This window comes from Eucyclogobius newberryi, unplaced genomic scaffold (assembly GCF_026437365.1).
Source record: "Eucyclogobius newberryi isolate DKJ021-1_F unplaced genomic scaffold, fEucNew1.0.hap1 SCAF_2, whole genome shotgun sequence".
Lineage (NCBI taxonomy): Eukaryota > Metazoa > Chordata > Actinopteri > Gobiiformes > Gobiidae > Eucyclogobius > Eucyclogobius newberryi.
This window is the reverse complement of record NW_027315834.1, coordinates 14,907,544-14,928,289: the sequence shown is the minus strand read 5'-3', so window position 1 is coordinate 14,928,289 and position 20,746 is coordinate 14,907,544. Positions and strand designations below refer to the sequence as shown.

At 40.6% G+C, this 20,746-nt stretch overlaps 3 protein-coding genes across 3 annotated transcripts in view; 1 reads left to right on the top strand and 2 right to left on the bottom strand.

Annotated features, from left to right (window-relative positions):
* phf24 (PHD finger protein 24) overlaps window positions 1–20,746 on the bottom strand; it is a 289,741-nt gene that overhangs the window by 154,158 nt on the left and 114,837 nt on the right. The window lies entirely within an intron of this gene.
* Window positions 2,175–12,690, top strand: LOC140367264 (uncharacterized). The gene is made up of 2 exons (XM_072453638.1): window positions 2,175–2,261; window positions 10,820–12,690. Exon 2 carries the CDS (start codon window positions 10,841–10,843, stop codon window positions 11,792–11,794), a length of 954 nt encoding a protein of 317 aa, XP_072309739.1. The 5' UTR covers window positions 2,175–2,261; window positions 10,820–10,840; the 3' UTR covers window positions 11,795–12,690.
* LOC140367266 (stomatin-like protein 2, mitochondrial) lies at window positions 17,873–19,393 on the bottom strand. The gene is made up of 6 exons (XM_072453640.1): window positions 19,365–19,393; window positions 18,875–19,009; window positions 18,654–18,798; window positions 18,454–18,533; window positions 18,160–18,288; window positions 17,873–18,085 (listed from the first exon to the last, which is right to left on the bottom strand). The coding sequence occupies exons 2-6, from the start codon at window positions 18,983–18,985 to the stop codon at window positions 17,972–17,974; spliced, it is 579 nt and encodes a 192-aa protein (XP_072309741.1). The 5' UTR covers window positions 18,986–19,009; window positions 19,365–19,393; the 3' UTR covers window positions 17,873–17,971.

The following is a 20,746-nucleotide window of genomic DNA, read 5'->3' as shown; positions in this document are numbered from 1 at the left end:
TTAAAAAAAAAAAAAATTGACATTGAATTTTTTGGGAGTGTCTATAGAGCCACGGCGCGCGGCCGAAACTGCCATGTTATTTTGTGCCTCGGCTCCTGAAACTGCTGCGCTATTTGACCGCGCCGTTTTAGACCGCGCCGGGTTAAGGATAGGGTCAAGGTTAGAGTTAAGGTTAGGGTTAGGGTTAGCCAAGAGGCTATATGGCAGTGCTGCGGTTCCTGAAATTGTTGGGCCATTTGACTGCACCGCGGCTCTTTTTACGTCGAATTTCAATTTTTTTAATCGTATTTATATACAATGCATATTGCAATGCAAACTAGATTCGATGTAAAAAAAACTAAAAATCAATGGCAAAAAAAAACATTAACACACAAAATAACCTTCATAGCAAAGACCTAGATAAGGTTAATGGAGGTACAGTAGATGAGTGGAATCACAGTTTGTATGAAATGATTGTGTGTAATGTTCGTGTTTGCATGTAAATAAAGCATATAAGAGACTAAGGAGGCAGTCAGTTGAGCATAATGCAGTAGAATATAATATAAGGCTAAGAGCTGTTGCAAGGAGAGTTATTGACAAATGTCAGGGATTAAACGCTTGAGATCTGTTCCGAGTTGTAGCAGTCAATGATAGGCAGAAGGCAGTTCTTTTAGCCAGAGCTTTTCAGCTAGTCCACAGTGGAGAAAACTTGGGGGATGTAGGGATCAGTAGGAGGAACACAATGTTAGATAATCAACCGTACAAACTTGACATAAAAATGGATAATTCTAATCCTATAAATTGTTTTTCTCCTTGAAAGAGCTGGTAAAGACGATAAATGGGGGCGGTCCAACTGCTCCAGGAAAAGATGGGCTGATGTATGACATTTTTAAAAACCAAAAAGAAGATTAGGTATTGCAGGAGGTTCTTGCATTGATTAACAATGTGTGGGCAGAAGGGCGTGTCCCGGATGCTTGGAGGCAGGCTGTGGTTATCCCCATTTTGAAACCAGGAAAGGAGGTACAGAAACCAGGTTCATATAGGCCCATAGCTCCTACATCAGTCCTTTGTGAGATCATGGGGAGGATGGTGACAGAAAGACTAGTCTATAAGTTGGAGAAGGAGAACTGGTTTGTCCCCTATCAGAATGGCTTTAGGAAGGGGAGGAGCAGCATGGAGTCAGTATTATCTCTAGACTGACATTATAAAAGCATATGCATGTAAAGAGGTTCTTGTTGCTGTTTTCTTGGATATTGAGAAGGCCTATGACATGTTGTGGAGGGAGCGGCTGATAATTAAACTGTATGATGCAGGCATTTGATCTCACACTTTAAATTGGGCATTTTTACAAGACCATAATATTCAAGTCAGAGTAGGCAGCGCTTTATCTCAAGTAGTGAGTATTGATAATGGCACGCCCCAAGAAAGTGTAATTAGTCCAGTTCTGTTTAATGTGATGGATGATATTGTTATAAATGTTGGGGCGGGTATGGGATGTCTCTGTTTGTTGATGATGGGGCTGTGTGGAAGAGAGGTCGGAATGTCACATTAGTTTTTAATAAGTTGCAAAGGGCATTGACTAGTATTATGGAATGGGGAAGCTAGTGGGGTTTTAACATTTCTGTGGAGAAATCAAAGTTAAGGCACTGGAAAGGGTTGCATCATTCAAATGTTTGGGGGTCCATCTTGATGAAAAGATGACATGGAGAATACACATTTGGAAAGTGGCAGATAAATGTAATAATTAGTAATTCATATAATGTGATGTCTTTCTGGTAGTAACTGGGGGTCAGACAAAACCACTTTGTTAATGATAGTTGAAAAAGATTCAGTTGTTGTCATCTGGACTCAGTTGAGAAAAAAGAAGAAAAGACTCTCATCCAAGAGTCATTGACAATGACAACTGAATCTTTTTCTACAATGGAACACTCCTGGACGAATGAGGGATTACATCGACTTTGTTAATGCTATATTAGAATTTTGTTGAAAGTTTAATCACAATTATATTTTGTTTTGGGATTGTATACAAACGTTTCCCATGTTTACTTTGCTGTTGGGAATCAGCTAAAGAGGGAGATGTGATGTGATTTAATTTGATCATTACTATGTGCTCCACTAGGAGGCGCTACTGTTTTGTGTTGCAGCTTGTCGCTGCTTGTTGAAGAAGGAGTGCCCTTTGACCTAAGATGGCCACTGTTATCGCCGATACTGAATTCTGTCTAATCTTCTCAATAAAAGACATTTAAGTCGACTCCAACGGCTCCAACTCGATACAGCCGAAGGTAAGTGGAAAATGACATTATATTTGTACAGGAATGTGTTTCATTCACTTATGTCCAGCGTTTAGGCCAACGTTTTAACTTGTTTGTGACATAAGCTAGTCAGCTAACACCACAAACCTAAACCAACAAGGCAAATGAAATGAAAACTCTTTTTATCGGCTCGGCTGGATGTGAAGTGAATTACTGAGTGTGTTTCTACTATTATTTTACACATTCATTGCTGCTTATGAAAGATATACGTGTTTCAACCGTTGTCCCGGCAACAATAGACTCGAAAACTACCGTAAGTTGAGGAGGTTTTGTTTTTTTAATGATAATTTCAATGAATACACCCATTCTTGTGAAAGTAGGCAGTAGATGGTTAACAGACGGACAAGAAGTACTAACACGGATTAGTAATGAAAGTAAAAGTAAATTAAATGTTGTCAAAGATGAGAGAAGAGTTGTAGTTGAGTAGAGTTGTCTCCAGAGGTGCAGTTCCAGGTTCTTTTTCAGTCCTTCCTTTCATGTGCTTCGGAAAAGAAAAAGCATAGTTCCTTACGAAATACACTGAAAAGTAACCCAAAAAAGTAACACCCCAGCATTGAGAGATAACGGAGTAACTGTTGAATTAAAAACATAAATCATGAGATAGAACAACAAACCAAAGATGAAGCCCATGACACCATTTCTTTAGATTTGATTCAACTCTCATATTAAAGGTCTGTTTTTTTAAGTAGTGCAAATATCAAATGAATAAAACTATTGCCCTTTATTTATATAATTTGATGAAATGAGTCATCGTTAATTCATTTCAATTTATTTTTGTACGCCCAAAATCACAACAACCGTTGCCTCTGAGGGCGACAGTGAAAAAGCAACTCAAACAATGTCCAAAGGGACGATGTTCATTGGCCAAGAAGAACTACAAAAAAAAATTCCTTAGGAAAAATTATAAACTTGGAGTTCCACAACCAGTTCTTCAGGAGGAGAACCAGTTCTTCCAGGCAGATGAAGGACCGTCCATATGGGGTAGAGACTGTTTCACCAGGAGAGGAGCATCTGGGTCCTCGGGGATGGAAGGGAGTGAGAAAAGAAAAAGAAAAGGAAATGAACAGATTGCAAGTGGAATTGAATATTAAATATTGTTTGTTAGAATAAGTAGTCTTTATCAGAGGATAGTACTCAAGCTGCCATACTTCCCTCATAGTTGCTCCTAGGGCAGCGTAGCTGAAACTGCAGGTTTATATTTCTGTTCCTAACTGGCCTGAACATAAGAAATTTCAAAGAGGAACGTTTTAAGCCTGGTCTTAAATGAAGAGACTGTGTCGGCCTCTTTAACATGGACAGGAGCTGATTCCATAACACAGGAGCTTGGGAGCTAAGCGCTCGACCTCTTGGGACCACCAGAAGTCCAGCATTTTGAGAGTGAAGAGCTCTGTTTGGATGATATTGTACTAAAGCATCTTTGAGGTGAGATGGGGCCAAATCATTTGTGGCTTTGTAAGTCAGAAGGAGGAGTTTAAATTTGATTCTAAACTTGACAGGACCCAGTAAAGAGACTCCAGCACCGGCGTAATGTGCTCTCCTCTTTTAGTTCCTGTTGGTAATCTTCAGGGCTCAGATTAAGGATTTTCTCTTGTATAGCAATGCTGCTAAACAATCCGTTCTTTTTTTCAAATTTGTATAGCAACTTGATCATTTCATAGCAAAACACAAAAGTGACTAACAATCAATATTTTCCATTGATGTAATAAGATTATTTATTTCAATTGTATTTGTAAACATTCTATTAAAAAAAACTGATTTTTAAAAACGTGTAAATGTGAGTATTTTGGCATTTGAATGATCTGCAAAGACTTTGGCGTTTAGGAGCTATTGACCTTGGATGTCCAAATCTGTGAATCTGACGCTAACTTTACCGGACTGTGGCTCCTCCCACTTTCAGACTCGCGATCTGAAACAGCAGCGGGATACAAAAACACTTTTATTCTGACGAATGCAATGCAGTTGAGAGAAATTGTGTTGAATTTTGCGATGCGATACTGCTTATTCTGAACCCTGATCTTGCTGCTGCATTTTGAACCAGTTGAAAGCTTTTTTTAGAGCTTTTAGGACACACTGCGAGCAGGGAGTTGCAGAAATCTAATCTAGATGTTACGAATGCATGGATACGTTTTTCAGCAACGCAGAGCCTGCTTAGGCCGCAGTTATTTTATTACTTGGTTTACGGATTTTTAAATGAAATATATTGCACGGGCGGACGGAATATAAATATCATTTCAATTTCAAAAGATGTTTTCCTCCGGGTTTGCCCAAAATGCACCACGGGAGGAGAGGGGGGGAGACGCGGCGCGCAGTGTGCACCCTCCCTCACCCACCCAGTTACGGCATAACGCGCTGAAGAAAATGTGGTAAACAGGTTTAAAATTTGTATTTGCGATATAAAGGCGCGCAGCAGAAAGAGACGGGCGACAGACCCGCTGCGTCACAGACTTCCGCAGGAGTTTGGCGAGAAATTGCTTCACGCACTCTTGTCTTTTGACATAATACCACTTTTTACATTTAATTTAATGCTATTTTGCTATGTCGGCGGTACTTCATAAAAAAAAAATGATAATGATTTATTTTATTTAATTTATATTGTATAAATCAATCTTCTAAGTGCGGCGGATCCGTAAACCAAGTAATAAAATAACTAAGGCCTTAGGCCAAAAAAAAAAGTGTTTACGGTAACATTGGGGGAAAAAATCCAGGTAGTTAGGTCGGATGTTCGTTTTTTTATATATGTCCTTTTTAAAATCCTCGCACAGGTTTTGCAGACAGTTTTATTTTCTACGAAGTGAGCGCGTCGCATTGAAGTGGCCTTATTGGTATGCAGATATTGAATACAATAGTTCTCTACATCTATACTAGTCCAACCACAGGAAAAGAGCCATTAGCAGACAACTTTTTATTAATTGCCTCTCTGTTGGCGTGTTCGCGCCGTGGGGCGCTGTCGCCCTGTGCGCGTATTCACTATTTTTCTTATTGTCACTTGATGATGTGAGCACTTTTCGTCAGTCACGCCAAATAACTTCACCGCTTAAACACCGAGTGTGCATATCGCCCCCGCCATGGCAACCAGTCTGCACGCTGATTAAAAGTGCGGCGATTTTCATATCTTACAATCTCCACAGATGATTTTTTTCCCGCAGCTTTTGGATTTGCTCCCACAATTTAATAGAAACTGAAAGAAATGTAGCCTGGATTAACTGTTCTCTACAGTGAAGGGGGAACACGTTTTATTTTCTAGAAGAATGACAATCTAGTTTTAAGATTATTTGTCAGCTCCTGTATGTGTTTGTTGAAGGAGAGTTTATCATCTCTCCAGATGCCCAAGTACTTGTTCAATCATATTAATCATATTACCATCAAGCGTAAGAATAGATATATTTTCAAATCATTTTTCTGGCCTCCTTTGTGCAAAGGGAGAACAAAAGCAGTTTTCCATAGTAATGGGATACTTTCGGTTTGAATTGTGAGATTAAAAACATGAGTTAACCAATTTACTATTAGTGGGGCTGATAACAAAAGTAACTTAGGTTCGAGGGTGTCGGCTCCAGTGGACTTTTTTGGATCTATAAACGGCAACATATTTAATACTTCATACTGTGTAAAGGGCTTAAGGGAAAATACTTGATCATCAGGTCTATTCTCATGTATTTGGAAAATTACAACAGTTGGAGCAGCAGCATCAAAGGTATTTCCAGCGTCAGCAAAGTGCTGATTAAATGCATCACAAATATATTATTTTGTTGTCAAGCTGATTGAATCTTTAGTAATTTAATTTGGTAAAGAGGGAGTAGAATTTTGCAATAAGGATTTAACTGTTTGCCACATTTTGCAGAATTCCCCTGTGATTCCATGAAAGTTTTGATGTAGTAAGATGTTTTGGCATTACGAACAGAAGTGACATATTTATTGCACTTTTGACCAGGCTTTATCACGCTCTTGAGATAATGCAGCAATGTCTGGACAGAACCAGGGATTATTCTTACTTACTCTTTTAAGAGGGGCATGTTTATCAGTATATCATTAAATGTTTTAATGAAAAAGTCCAGTGCTGTGTTGGGTTCTGGAATACTAGTAGTAAAACCAATTTCACTATAGTATAGATCAGACTGAAATGCTTGTTCATTAAAATGCTTATAGGACCTTTTAACAGTTACACTTGATTTGGATTTAATACATTGTGTGTTCCGCACACACCCAAAAGGACAGTGGCCACTAAAATCTAGAGGAAAGACACCACTACAGTGGTAATTTTGAGGCTTATTGCTTAAGATAATGTCTAGTAATGTTGTTTTAAGTGGGTCTTTAGGGTCAGGTCGGGTGGGAGTAGTAATAAGTTGTGTGAGGTTTAATTCATTACAATAGTTCTTTGGACTGTCAGAAGTTTTGGATTACCAATCGATGTTCATGTCACCTAAAACAAGCAACTCAGAATGATCAAAAGTGGAGAGGAAAGTAAAGAAGTCTGAAGTCCCAGTATTATTTTTACCCAAACCCACCTCTAGAACTATGTATTCAAAACTTTTTGACATTGGATTTTACAGTTGCAGTGAAACAAGATTTTTACAAATATTGCTACTCCACCTCCTTTACTGGGTCTATCACAACGGAATATATTAAAATTGTCCAATGAAATGTCAGCATCTGAGATCCGGGGGGGTTATTAACCAGGTTTCAGAAAATACAAATATATCGGGATTGGCTTCTTTTGCCCACAATAAAATCTTTTTTTGATTGAAGACTTCGCACATCCATGTGAATTATTCGAAGACCTTTTTTAAATTGAAATGTTGATACATTTAAAACACTGTTTAGAACATTATCATCTTGAATCTTTGATATGGGCTGGTTTTTAGTAGGCTTAATCCTGATTAAATATGTTTTTTGTTTTTTTCTGTTTTGACTCTGTTCCAATTCACAACACAAATGTCACTTGAATCCTTTCCCAGTTGCATAGGTGCAATAGAGTTTTGGGCAGGTTGAGGCCCTGATACTAATGTTCTGCTTGTAATCCTGACTGGTATCTGAAGAGGTCCAAGAGTATTTGAAGTCACCATACCTGATTGTCACACATTGACTGCTGCAGATGTAAGAGTGAGGTCGATGTTAAGAGAGAGAAGACGGGATCCATACATATTTGGGTGAATGCGATCCCGCTTAAACAGTTCAAATCGTTTGAAAAAAGCAGCAAAGTTATCCACATGTGGTATTTGCTTGGCACCACAGTATGACTTAAGCCAAACATGCAATTGTCTGAGGCAACTGAATTTCACGTCTCTAAAGCAGGGCGCTGGCAGTGGACCTGAGATTACAGAGTTTTCCTGTGCTCTTCACAAAGGTAACCAGCTGTTGAATGCTGAAAGACGGCTGTACAATTCAGCATTGATCCGATTGGGCAGGGCACCAGAAAATATTACGGTATCTGACAAAGACATTGCCAATTCACACACCACACCTACTTGTAATTTGAGCCCTCTAATTTTCTCCGCCTGGCATCGTTACCGCCTGCGTGAATCACGACTCAACGGAACCTCTGTCTACTCTGCTTTAAGAGCCTAAGGTTTCCTTCGATGTCACCCATTCTGGTCCCTGGATAACACCAGACGTTAGCAGCAGCTGGCAGCTTCACGTCATACTTCCCAACTCTCCCAATTTGGTCTGGAGAGTTGGGAGTGTCCCGATTTGGGGTAAATCTCCCGATTTGAAGATATTCCAATCACATCAAAAATCAAAAATCGACCTTTTCTACACCGTTAGCCTTTATTTTGGTAGCGAAAGTGGGCGGGGGGGAACATATGGGCGCCGCCATGTTTGTTGTGATTACGCTGCTGGGCGTTTCCGTCCCCCAGAATGCAAAGCAGGTCGAATTTATTATTAAATCTTTACGTCCCACAGTGATAGTGAACGACTTGAGCGTTGGCAAAGATAGTGGCGCTGACGAGGATAAAGCCGCTGTTGAAAATAAATATCGGTTCTACACTACATGGTTTTGTTTTATATAGAAACACACTATGGAGCGTAACGTGGGACGAATATGCGTCCTACAGTCATTTGGCTCATTAGTGTTATTTTCTCTTAATTCTGACAAAATTTGACTCCCACTTTTTTATGCGTTATCTCCCCCCTGGGATGGTAAATAAGTTGGGAAGTATGTCACGTCTCTGATTTATAGAACTTCCAATTACTAGAGTGTCACGAGTCCATTCAGCGGGCTTTTGATTGCTGAAGGGAGCAAACCTATTGTAGATGGGAAGCTCACTGTGCACTACGGTTCGGCTTTTAGCGCCTCGTTCCCTCCAAACTCCCTAATTACAATTCCCCAATTGTTCTTTTTGGTCCCATATCATGCAAAATAGACTTTTCAGAGCTTTTTGATTTTTTGACTGTGTACCAGCCTCTGTTTAAACCCCCACTTTCTCACTGGGTGGGCGGGGGACTCATGCTCTCACTGAGACTACGTCACGGTGTGTGGGCGGGGGACGCATGTTCTCGTGAGACTACTTCACGGTGTGGGCGGGGGAGGCGGATCGCTCTTGGTGAGGGTGGGGGCGAATCTCAAATCAAGCTGTTTGCATTTCCAGGTTTGTGAGTGGGGTCCAAGATATGGGTGATATTTCATAACTATTATGTTATGGGTGTTGCACAACACTTATTATTATCAAATATTAGGGGTAGACTACGAAACGGTAAAAATGGCATGATATGGGACAGGCTGCAAAATAGACGGTGGCCCGTAAGCCCTCGAATTGCCGGCGGGCCCGGGGTTTGAATTAGGAGGGCCCGTGTCATGGAATGAGACATACACCAATGCTATTCCTTTATACACAGAGAACACAATTCAACTTAGAATATGAAACGACACAGAAATATCAGACGTTTGTATGGCATGCATGGGAGAAAACGCCGGACCTCGTTAGCCAGGCTGTTGTAAGCAGCCTGGTGACCCTCCTGCGTCTCACACCGTTTTTTCTCATGCGGGTTGGTTTTATTAGATATTATGGAATAGGCGGGTCACATTTCTCATTGGTCTGCTTCACATCAAGGCACTTGTCTTTTACAACAGCTGGTATTTTTCCTAGAGATAAAGCCTGGTGAATGTTTTACACATTCTCCCCTGGGGTGTTACCCCCCTAGGGTAAACATCCTTTGCTCCATCTTTACGACACCTTCACAAACAAATGCAGTCACAAATGCGTTTTTTCTCTTAGACTAATGATGCAGATAATATATCACTATTATGCAGATAAAATACATCACAGAAATATAATCATATATTCACATTTTATCACAGCCCACCGTGCCCCTGTATCGAAATTCCTCGAAAAAAAAATCAAGATTTAACTAGTAATTTGGCCATATTTGGGGCATTAAGTTCATCGCTTAAGTTTCGTTTTGACAGACATGCCACTTCGCAGTATTCTCGCATCTCATTCGCCGAGCGATGTCTGTGATCTAATTTCGATGAAAGCGGGCATCTGATTGGCCGCTGCGTTCGGGTGTACTCGGAAATGCCCGGTCTAATTTTGCGTGTGAAAAGTGATATCTAGGTCAGAGGGCGTCAATCTCTACTCAGTCCGCAATTCAGTCTTTTTAAAGTTGTTTGCAACAAAAGCTGTATTTCAATGTGGAAGTATCCAACCCCTTTGGAGTTGTTAGCATCAGGGCAATGTATATATGTTAGTAGTTTGTTTTGTATTCTGTGATTTTATATATTCCACAATCTCTCCTTTTGTCAAATGCTTTATACAGTATTTATTTTCTATCTAAGAAACATTATTATATTGAATTAAAACCGTATTGAAAGATCATGATCTCTGTTTTATAGGAATTCAGTATTTGTGCTCTTCCTTCATATCAAATAAAATATAAAAGTACTTTTAATAATTTTACATGCTAATAACAAGGTTTAAAACAACAAATGTATCTTGTTCTTATGACCCTGTGATGCAGCGCGCGCTTGTGGGCCCCTGAAATTGCTGGGGGGCCCCTAACTTTTTTAGATAGGGGGCCCCCCTGGCCCCTAACTCTATGAACCTGTGGGATCTTTAAAGATGCTAAATGTTTTTGCTGAATGTTCCTTTTTCTGTTCGCTTGTTCAGACATTAGTCACTTGCCTGTCACAAGATGGTTATGAAGTTCTCACAAAGTACAAAGTATCAAACATGACTCTCCCACTTGACACACATTCACACAAACACATTTCATTGTTTCACTGTATGTTCATTGCTGTTGCAACATGTTTTTGCCAAATCCTTTGCCAAAATGTTAAATGTAAACAAGTTTAATTGACAGAGCTGTGGGCCAGACTGGTTTGATACTGTCCTCACCCAAAGCCAGAGCCTGTTACACAGTCCACATTCTTACAGAAACAATAAAGTCCTGTTCATTTCATAAGTCACTGAAGCTTTTGAAAATCCGTAACCACTCTCAACAGTGATAAGGAACTGACGAAAGTACAAGTTCTTTATTTAAGACTATTATTACTTCATGCATTCACTTCACTTCTTTTTCTGTGTTCATGGCAGATCTAAAAGTCCATCCGAAGAATGGGGTTCACCTGTGACCTGTGTGGAAAGACATTGAGCGCTGCTTCTTCACTCAAGACACACTGCAGAGCCCACACAGGAGAAAAACCATACGAGTGTGACCAGTGTGGAAATGTTTTTTCTACAGCAAGTTATCTCAAGACCCACTCCAGAATCCACTCTGGAGAGAAACCTTACAGCTGTGATGTTTGTGAGAAGGCATTTTCAAGATCAAGCAACTTAACATCACACATGAGAATCCACACTGGAGAGAAACCTTACAGCTGTGATGTTTGTGAGAAGGCATTTTCCCAGTTAAACCACTTAACATCACACATGAGAATCCACACTGGAGAAAAACCTTACAGCTGTGATGTTTGTGAGAAGGCATTTTCAGGCACAAGCAGCTTAATATCACACATGAGAATCCACACTGGAGAGAAACCTTACATCTGTGATGTTTGTGAGAAGGCATTTTCAAGATCAAGCAACTTATCATCACACATGAGAATCCACACTGGAGAAAAAACATATGAGTGTGACCAGTGTGGAAACAGTTTTTCTACAGCAAGTCATCTGAAAAGACACACCAGAATCCACACTGGAGAGAAACCTTACAGCTGTGATGTTTGTGAGAAGGCATTTTCCCAGTCAAGCACCTTAATATCACACATGAGAATCCACACTGGAGAGAAACCTTACAGCTGTGATGTTTGTGAGAAGGCATTTTCAGGCACAAGCAGCTTAATAACACACATGAGAATCCACACTGGAGAAAAAACATACGAGTGTGACCAGTGTGGAAACAGTTTTTCTACAGCAAGTCATCTGAAAAGTCACACCAGAATCCACACTGGAGAGAAACCTTACAGCTGTGATTTTTGTGGGAAGGCATTTTCAGACTCCAGCAACTTAATAAGACACATGAGAGTCCACACTGTTGAAAACCCTTGGCCTCAGATGCATGTGTTTTAATATCAAACACCTGCTAATGTTCATGTTTTATGATACATGAGCTCGTCATCTGGGCCCTGTTTTTTTTTTAAACAGAACGTTTCGACTCTCATCCAAGAGTCATTCTCAATCTGCGGATCTAGTTTGAGAACGCAGATATTTATTCTACTCTGAGTAGGCCCCGCCCACCAGGCAGAACCTACTGATGAAGGGTGTTTACAGTTTCACTTGAGATTACTCTTCTTCGTATCCTAACTAAAGGGCTATCAAACCCTTTTGTTGGCTCACTTTAGCTCCCTCATCACTGAGTACCTGATTAGCATCAGAATGGCCAGGGCTTCTCCCGCCCCATGGCTTCAAGACACTATTGTATGCGACAAGTATTTTGAACCTTAAACTTCCATTTCTGTTCAAAGAGATTCTCTTTCTGAACAAAATGGCCTCTGTAGGACATATGTGTCCAAAGAGACTTTTTAAAAGACATTACCTTTTCATAATTCAAGACACTGTTGCAGAAAGCGAAGCAAAATGTTGGATGGGTCGAAAAATGTTCCTCACCCCCCATGGACCAACAACACTGTCTTCACCACACCCCCTCGCCCCTCTTTGGGTCAACACCTCTGATAAAGAACACAGAGGACACCAAATGGGTCCGAGGACCTGACCCCTGTGGAGAAGTGGAATTGTCCACTGTAACAAATCCTCTTGTTCTGCTGGATGGAAACTTTCTCGGGATTAAAAAGTCCTTAATGACACATTGTATTTCACATTTAAACTGACTTAACGTTTCCTGTGTGATCTAAACTTGTAACTAAATCATGCTTTAGTTTAGTTTGCCTTAAGAACTGTGTTTGAAATGTGTTTGTCATATTTAATGTACTTCCTCATTACCTGCTAATGAGGTGTGTTCATTGACATTGTTGCAGTATTTTGTTATGGTTACATGTCATTTTGCTGGTTTAAGTTACTGTATATTTGTCCAAATTAGGAATGTTTGACAGAGTACGCCCACTCTAGGCCACACCCCAAACTAATCCAAAATAGTTCCAATTAATGATTAGGATCGGGTTTGGCAATTTACATTTTTCTGAATCTGCATTGTGCATTTTTAATAAAAATATTTTTTTGCTTAAATTTGACAGTTTTTTCCAATAACTTTTAGGCTTTGTCAACAATTCACTCACCAATGCAAGTTCCTAGTCTGTGATTTTTGTTCCCTGTCATTTAAACTGGGCCTTCGTCAGGCAAAATGTTTAAAAAAATGTTTTGCCTGACGAAGGCCCAGTTGCCGAAACGTTGCCTCTTCACCTATAAATTTTACTTGCAAGTAAAACGTTGTGCAGGATTTTTCCCCCTATGAACCTGAAGCTTTGACTTGCGCCATTTCTGTTCGGCCCGGCGGCACTCCCTTTTCTGTGCCCTGACCGAATCATCATTTCTCTATGGCACCTTCTGCTTATTTTTAACCATTTTAGTCTTCATAGGGGCAATGACGTCCAAAACATTCAAAACACTAGATGTAACAGAGTTCAACAAATTATTTACAGAACATGAAACATTTTCAAAGTTTATCATTTCCATAAAGAGTGCACCTGTGCCATCATGTATGTGTCATCTTCGAACAACTGCAGGACCAGCCAGTGGTTTGGGAAAAACAGACATGTCAAAGAAGACACAGAAATGATCAAACAACAGCAGCAGCATCGACCACATCGACATTTTAAATATTTACCTCTTTGTAATTATGAGATCTAGAGTGTGCCCTCTGCTGTGGCTGGGGCCACTCTGCTGTGGCTGGGGCCACTCACATTCAAAGACAGCATCAAGCTCTTTAGCGTTTCTGTCAGAAATATTGTCAACATGCACATTGAAATCACCTGTAAGAACCAAACCATCAAAGTCTGTGCATACGACTGAAAGTAAGTAATAGTAGTAAAATCATCGATACAAATTTGGCAGTGCTGGGGAGGCTTGTATAAAACAATGAAGAGAATGAATGGAGACTGTTTTAGCTCCATATTAAAAGATACATACTCAAATGATGAAAACACCCCAAAAGACAACCTGTGGGTAATTACTTAGGCCGTGGCTGCTGAGCAGTTTCAGGAACCGCGGCACTGCCATATAGCCTCATGGCTAACCCTGACCCTAACCTTAACCCGGCGCGGTCTAAAACGGCGCTAAAGCATGGTCAAATAGCGCAGTAGGTTCAGGAGCCGCGGCGCGCGGCCGGCACAAAAAAACATGGCAGTTTCGGCAGCGCGCCGCTGCTCTGTAGACACTCCCAATTATTTAATCTCTAAAGATTGCACAGACTCCACCTCCTTTTTTGTTTTCTCATGTTTCAGATTTAAACTTAAAGTTGGGTGGAGCAGATTTTATTACACATTTCCTGTGTTTTTGTCAAGCCATGTTTCAGTTAAAAACATAAAATCAAGATTAAAAGAATAAATACAATTATGAGAAGTGAGAGAGTGATTTGTTACATAAGGATCTACATATAGCGCCGCAAGTTTCAGACTAGTTTCAGTGGGACTGGGTCTTATCTTTTCACAGGAAATATGTATCAAATTTTTCAGATTGAGCAGCCTGACTCACGTTTTCCCATCTGGATGATGTGACTACAGAAATAGCACTGTTTAATATGACAATAAGTCCCGGCTACGCTGAGACCCTGTGCATCCTATCTATGTGAGATGCTAGGTAAAAGGCGAGGGGGGATAAGTGGTGGGGCTTTTGTAGCCGGGGAGAGTTTGGGACCAGGTGAAAGGCGAGGGGGGATACGTGGTGGGGCTTTTATTGGTCTAGTCGGCTTGTGCGGGGAAGAGTCGATATAACTCTTGATCTTGCTATATTGGGCGTGAGTGGAGCCATCTTAAGGCTTGATTTGATCAGACTTTCAAAATGGCTGGGAAGGCCCCTGAGTGAGGGTGGAGATGAGAAGGAGAGTGAGGAATCTTTAGTGGGAGTAGATGTTGTAGGAGGGACGCAGGGCTGCTCTAAAGGCAGGGGCGATGACAGGGATGTTGTCGGGCCTGTCACATATGGGTCAAGGTGTTGGTCAAGGTGTTGTGGTGCTGTTGCTGATGAGTCCTTCGCTGGAGATAACTGTGGAGCAGCTGGAGCTGAATCCTTTGCTGGTGGTGGTGGTGGAGCGGCTGCTGATGATTTATTTAGTGGATGCTGTGGTTGTGGTGCTGTTGATGCTGAAACATCAGAAGTTATCAAAATTTGTATTCTAAGTCACGGACTTTGTGCAGCGCAGCCGCAAACTTCCCTTTATATGTAAAGCAAAGGGAAGTAGACACGACAGCATCACGGAGTAGGGGTAATAAAAGGAAAATTAGGGCGTTTGACATAATAACATATGAGGGGATCGAAGGAGAGATTATAGATAACCGGAGGGGCATCCCGGTGGATCTGTAGTAGACATCCCTGTGCCTGGTGGCTCTGAGTGAGGGGCTATGGGGAATGAATGAGTGTTGCCCCTGCCGTGGAAATGAGGAAGGAAGGGATGGCTGCTGGCGAGGTTTGTGCTTGAAGCGAACGTGGCTGGTGCCGTGGTTTGGAGTGTGCGTGGTTGCCGTCGTGGATCGGCATAAGCGAGGCTGCTGGCTGGGCTCTGAGTGAGTGAGGCTGCCGGCTGGGTTCGTGCTCAAAGCGAGTGTGGCTGGTGCCGTGGTTTGGAGAGTGTGGTTGCCGTGAGCATGTTCTTGCGACGGGGCTCTGGGCAAGCGAGAAGCACTGTCCAGGGGACATGTCGTGTTCTCTATATTTTTAGTTTCAAAACGCTGTGTGTTTTATTACAATCAGAATCATATTCATGAGAAATTTGTCTTATTAGTCCCGCAGCGCAGCCACGAGACCCCCGGTTTAAAAGACGCATCACTATATGTGTAAATATCTCATGTTACAACTTGGGCACCTGCGGTTTATGACAGGTGCGACCCTGTTGGTTTCATGAATTATATAATCCAGAAATAGTCTTGAAGTGGCACATTTTGGAGCAGCTGATGAGCATAAAGTCAAAGCAAGAAGCAGACGAAGCATTAACCTGGACAAAGTGTCCAACCACTGGAGAAGTGAGAAGGACAGGCGTGCAAAAAATTGAAATTAAATTCATGTATATTCTAGTGACATTTATTAAAGGCGGTATGGATGATTTTTCGGCGATTTGAGAACGCAGGCGGAAGTGCGCATGCGCACTCCCCCGTGCGGACTGATACAACACACACATGCGTTTGTTTATTAGCGCAACGGAGCGCATCGCATCTCTCGTCTCCCGTAGATTTCTGTCCACTTCTGCGTCAGCTCGAACTGTCTTTCTCCGTCTTCATTTTGCCCCGTACACTGAGGGAACTATATTATGATAGATCCATGCGCTTAGGCACGCGGAAATGTAGGGACGAGCCTGACGCGGCTGCAGGTGAGCGGTAGGTGCGTTTTATGATTGATACGTGGCAGGACAAATGATTTATCCACGCCACGAGGAAATATGATAAAAAAATTTGCTGAAAAAAATCGTCCATACCACCTTTAAGATTTTTTATTTATGTATATTAATCATTACAGAGCAGAGGTGCGCGGCCAAAACTGCCATGTTATTTTGTGCCGCGGCTCCTGAAACTGCTGCGCTATTTGACCGCGCCTTTTTAGACCGCGCCGGGTTAGGGTTAGTGTTAAGGTTAAGGTTAGAGTTAGCCATGAGGCTATATGGCAGTGCCGCGGTTCCTGAAACTGCTGGGCCATTTGACCGCGCCGCGGCTCTGCAGCCTCGGCCAATAAAAAAACATTCAACACTCAAACTTAACGACTTTTATGCTTAACTTAACGAAACCACGTTTCCATACCTCCGGAGGACGGCTCAGAAGATGCTGGTCTTGTTTGGCTCGACCATGTGAGCAGACATTCAGTGTCATGAACATTAACAAAGCCCGTCACAGATCCAGCTTCACTGATCAAAACCAAAGGATCTATCCTGAGAATTGCCACAACAAAACTCACACCAGACTTTGATGCACTGGCAAAACAGGGAGATCAACAACACTGTTCTCACTGAAATAGGTCAATTATTAATGCATTTGGAAAACAATTTGTACATTGAGCCTTGCATTTGTTTGCTTTGTTACAAATTACAGGTCAAATCTTGTGTGTAATTTATAGTAATTCATTAGTTCACACAAACACACCATCCATATTTTCCTGGCCCGGCCCCTCGGCCAAATTTTAGAACCCAATGTGGCCCTCGAGTCAAAAAGTTTGCCCACCCCTGGTGTAGAGCCATGGCATCATAATTATGGTAATAAGAGGTGGATTCATTCCGGTAAGATTTGAACATCGTCGCTCAGGGCGTCAAAATGCGCGAGTTGTGGAAGTATAATAAGAAAACAGACAAAAAAAATACCGCTTGCCATTTCATAGCTCGAGCTAAAAATTCATAGATGCCCGGAATGTGAATATATTGATCTTAAATCATAGTTGTGAGCTAAAACGTGTTACTAAATTAATATTTCTAAGCTAAATTATAAACCCTAACTGCGTTTGTGAAATTAAATGTATGTAAACTACATAACTATAATATACTACAAATACTAGATTAAAATAAAATGCATTCATAAATAAACACTGGCGCTGTTGAAAAACGTTAGCCAATGTAAAAAGAAAATCAATAGCAATGCAGAATATACAAATAATAATTATAATAATAATAATACAAAGATTTTTATTTAAAGCCAAACAGTAAGAAAAACAATAGGATTATTTTTGGACAAACATTTTAAATCTCATTAACAAAAACTTGAAAATTTAAAGGCCGTTATATTAAGTGCAGTAATAATGCACATGATGTCCTGAACCTAATCTAATACTAATGGTGCAAATGACTGCAAACCAAACTAAAAATCCTAATTGCTGAGCGTGAGGAGGTTTACTTGGGTCCATGGGTCTTACAATTGACTTTTTGGAACACAAAATGGGGATATTTTATAAAAGGAAACAGATTCAAAGAGACGATTGACAAACTTAAGAGGTCCTACTGGAAAACCACAATATAGCTTTGTTTTTAATTAATCATAGCATTGGCCGATTCGGAGAAAATGTCAATGAAGAGTAATCGTTTTTGTCTCGTTTTTGTCTGGTCTTTTAATCCAGAGGTGAAAGGTTTCCAAAATGTTACCACATAGTCATTTTGATCTAAAATCACGCTGAAGGGTTCCTCGCTTCCTCCTCCGTGCTCCTCTTGTCTTCTGACTCTGGTGCTAGTCTTGGCGTCGCCGTGTTTTTCTTTGCCAATGTACTATAGATGCTCATTGCCTGGGAAAAAAAATTAAAGTCTGAAACCCTAATTCATTCCATTGTATAAATAATAAATATAAACAAAAATGTACCTGTGTGACCATTCCACTAATGTCCCCAGTGTTTGTGGGTAGAAGGACGGTGTTGCTGTCTTTGGCCAGATTTGAAAAGGCCGCAACGTACTGTTCAGCCACACTAAGAGAGGCGGCAGCGTTTCCATTCTGTAAAAGAAAAAGAAAAAAATGAAGACAATTATTATTAATTGTTTAATATGCAGTTACATACAGGTAAAAGATTCATTATTCAGTCATTTTGGTCTTGGCTTTACTTACAGACGTACACCACAAAACTGAATAAAATATATAGGAGTTAGTGTTATTGCTTACCTGTTCAGCCAAAGCATCTGAAAGCAAACGGATAGCTTTGGCTTTTGCGTCAGCTTTGGCCAACACTGCCTGAGCCTCACCTGCACAAAAATAAATAAATACACCTCTTGATTTATCTCAATGTTTGGAGTTATTTAGAAATAAATATTACTTTGCAAGCTGGACATTGGAAAAGGCAATTAAAATCTGATTGTACTTACCAGCAGCTTTATTAATCTGCTCAGCTTTTTCACCTTCTGAAGCCAGAATCTGGGCTTGTTTACGGCCCTCGGCTACGTTAATGGCAGCTTCCCTGTTTCCTTCAGACTCCAGCACCGTGGCTCTTTTCTTACGCTCTGCTTCAACCTACAAACAATAAAAAGCTTTACAAGTACTGTATCAGCAGCAGTGGGAAATGTTATGTGGATAGCAATTATTTTACCTGTATTTGCATAGACTCTCTGACGCGAGGTGGAACATGGATGTCTTTAATTTCATATCGGAGGCATCGGATTCCCCACTCGTCAGACGCTTGGTTAATGGAGTGGACCATGTTCGCGTTCAGTGACTCTCTTTCCTAAGACAAAAAAAACATTGAATTAGATACAGTTAGGGCTGATATTTGAACTTTCTAACTTTAAATCTACAGCTCAGACCCAGAGTTTGGATCAACCAGCTACCTAAAGAATACACATTAAGCTTTATTTGAACTCTTGAAAGCGAGGAAAGAACTGCACAAAATGTCACCCAACTGCTTTCTTATCCAGTTGTAGGAAAACAGGTTTGTGGCAATTTGAAATCATATTATTTGGGGAAAATAAACTATATCTGTCCTACATATTGACCCCAAAACATCGGCAGAGCGTATCAGCCAACAGTTTCAATGGGTTATGAAAAGTTAGCGTTGCATGGTTACACCTCTACTCAATTACCCTAAAAACTTTGTCCAGTGTTAGTTTGCCCAGCACACTCTCATTAAAAACAACTTAAAGACTAATGGTGCCAAGAACTGCCAAACCAAAATTAAAATCCTAATCTTCCGAAGGGTTCACCACTTCCTCCTCCGTGGTCTTCTCTTTCTCATATTTAATCATTTCTGCGTGCAGCTGGAGATGAATGAATATAAACCATTTTTTTCCCATCGTATGAATACTAAATGGGACCATAATGTACCTGTGTGACAGTGTCCCCACGTTGTTCGGTCACACTAGAGGCACCGTTTCCATTCTGTAAAAGAAAATGACTTATTGATCAATAAATATGCAGTTACATTCAGCTTAAATATTGGAAAATACATTTGGTTTGAAAAGTACAGTCATTTAGGACCCATTGGCTTTACTTACAGACATACACCACAAAACTGAATACAATATATAGGAGTAAGTAAGTGTTATTGCTTACGTTTTCAAGAGAAAGCAAATTGTGAACAAACATTTCCTTAGCATCACCTGCACAAAACAAAAAAATACACAAGACACCTTTTCATATTTTTTTACCTCATGTTGATTAATCTCAATTTTTTTGATTAATTTATTTTGTCTCATTACAAAACAACTTTAAAAAGTCACATTTCTGTCTTTTACTTTTACTGCAGTGGACCTCTCAATTAAAAACACGCAAATATTTACAGCCCTCTGCTTCGACCTATGAACAATAAAAAGCTTTATCAGTACTGTATCAGCAGCAGTGGGAAATGTTATGCAGATAGCACATTGGATTCACCTTCATTTGCCCTGGAAAATGGATCTCTTTAATTCCAAACCGCAGGCAGCGAATTTCCCATTTGTCAAGACACTTGGTTCAACATGGATAATTCTGATCCTATTCATTGTTTTTCTCCTTGAAAGAGCTGGTAAAGACGATAAATGGGGGCGGTCCAACTGCTCCAGGAAAAGATGGGCTGATGGATGACATTTTTAAAAACCAAAAAGAAGATTAAGTATTGCAGGAGGTTCTTGCATTGATTAACAATGTGTGGGCAGAAGGGCGTGTCCCGGATGCTTGGAGGCAGGCTGTGGTTATCCCCATTTTGAAACCAGGAAAGGAGGTACAGAAACCAGGTTCATATAGGCCCATAGCTCCTACATCAGTCCTTTGTGAGATCATGGGGAGGATGGTGACAGAAAGACTAGTCTATAATAGTATAGACTAGTCTTATATAATTTATTTATAGGAGATCTTCTACTGAAAGTGTTTTTCAGACTTCCTATAAGTGATCTGAAAGTGTTTTTCAGACTTCCTATAAGTGATCTGTTCTTCTGTATCTACCTCTGTATCTACCTGCGTTGCACCAATGAAATTTCCCCATGTGGGA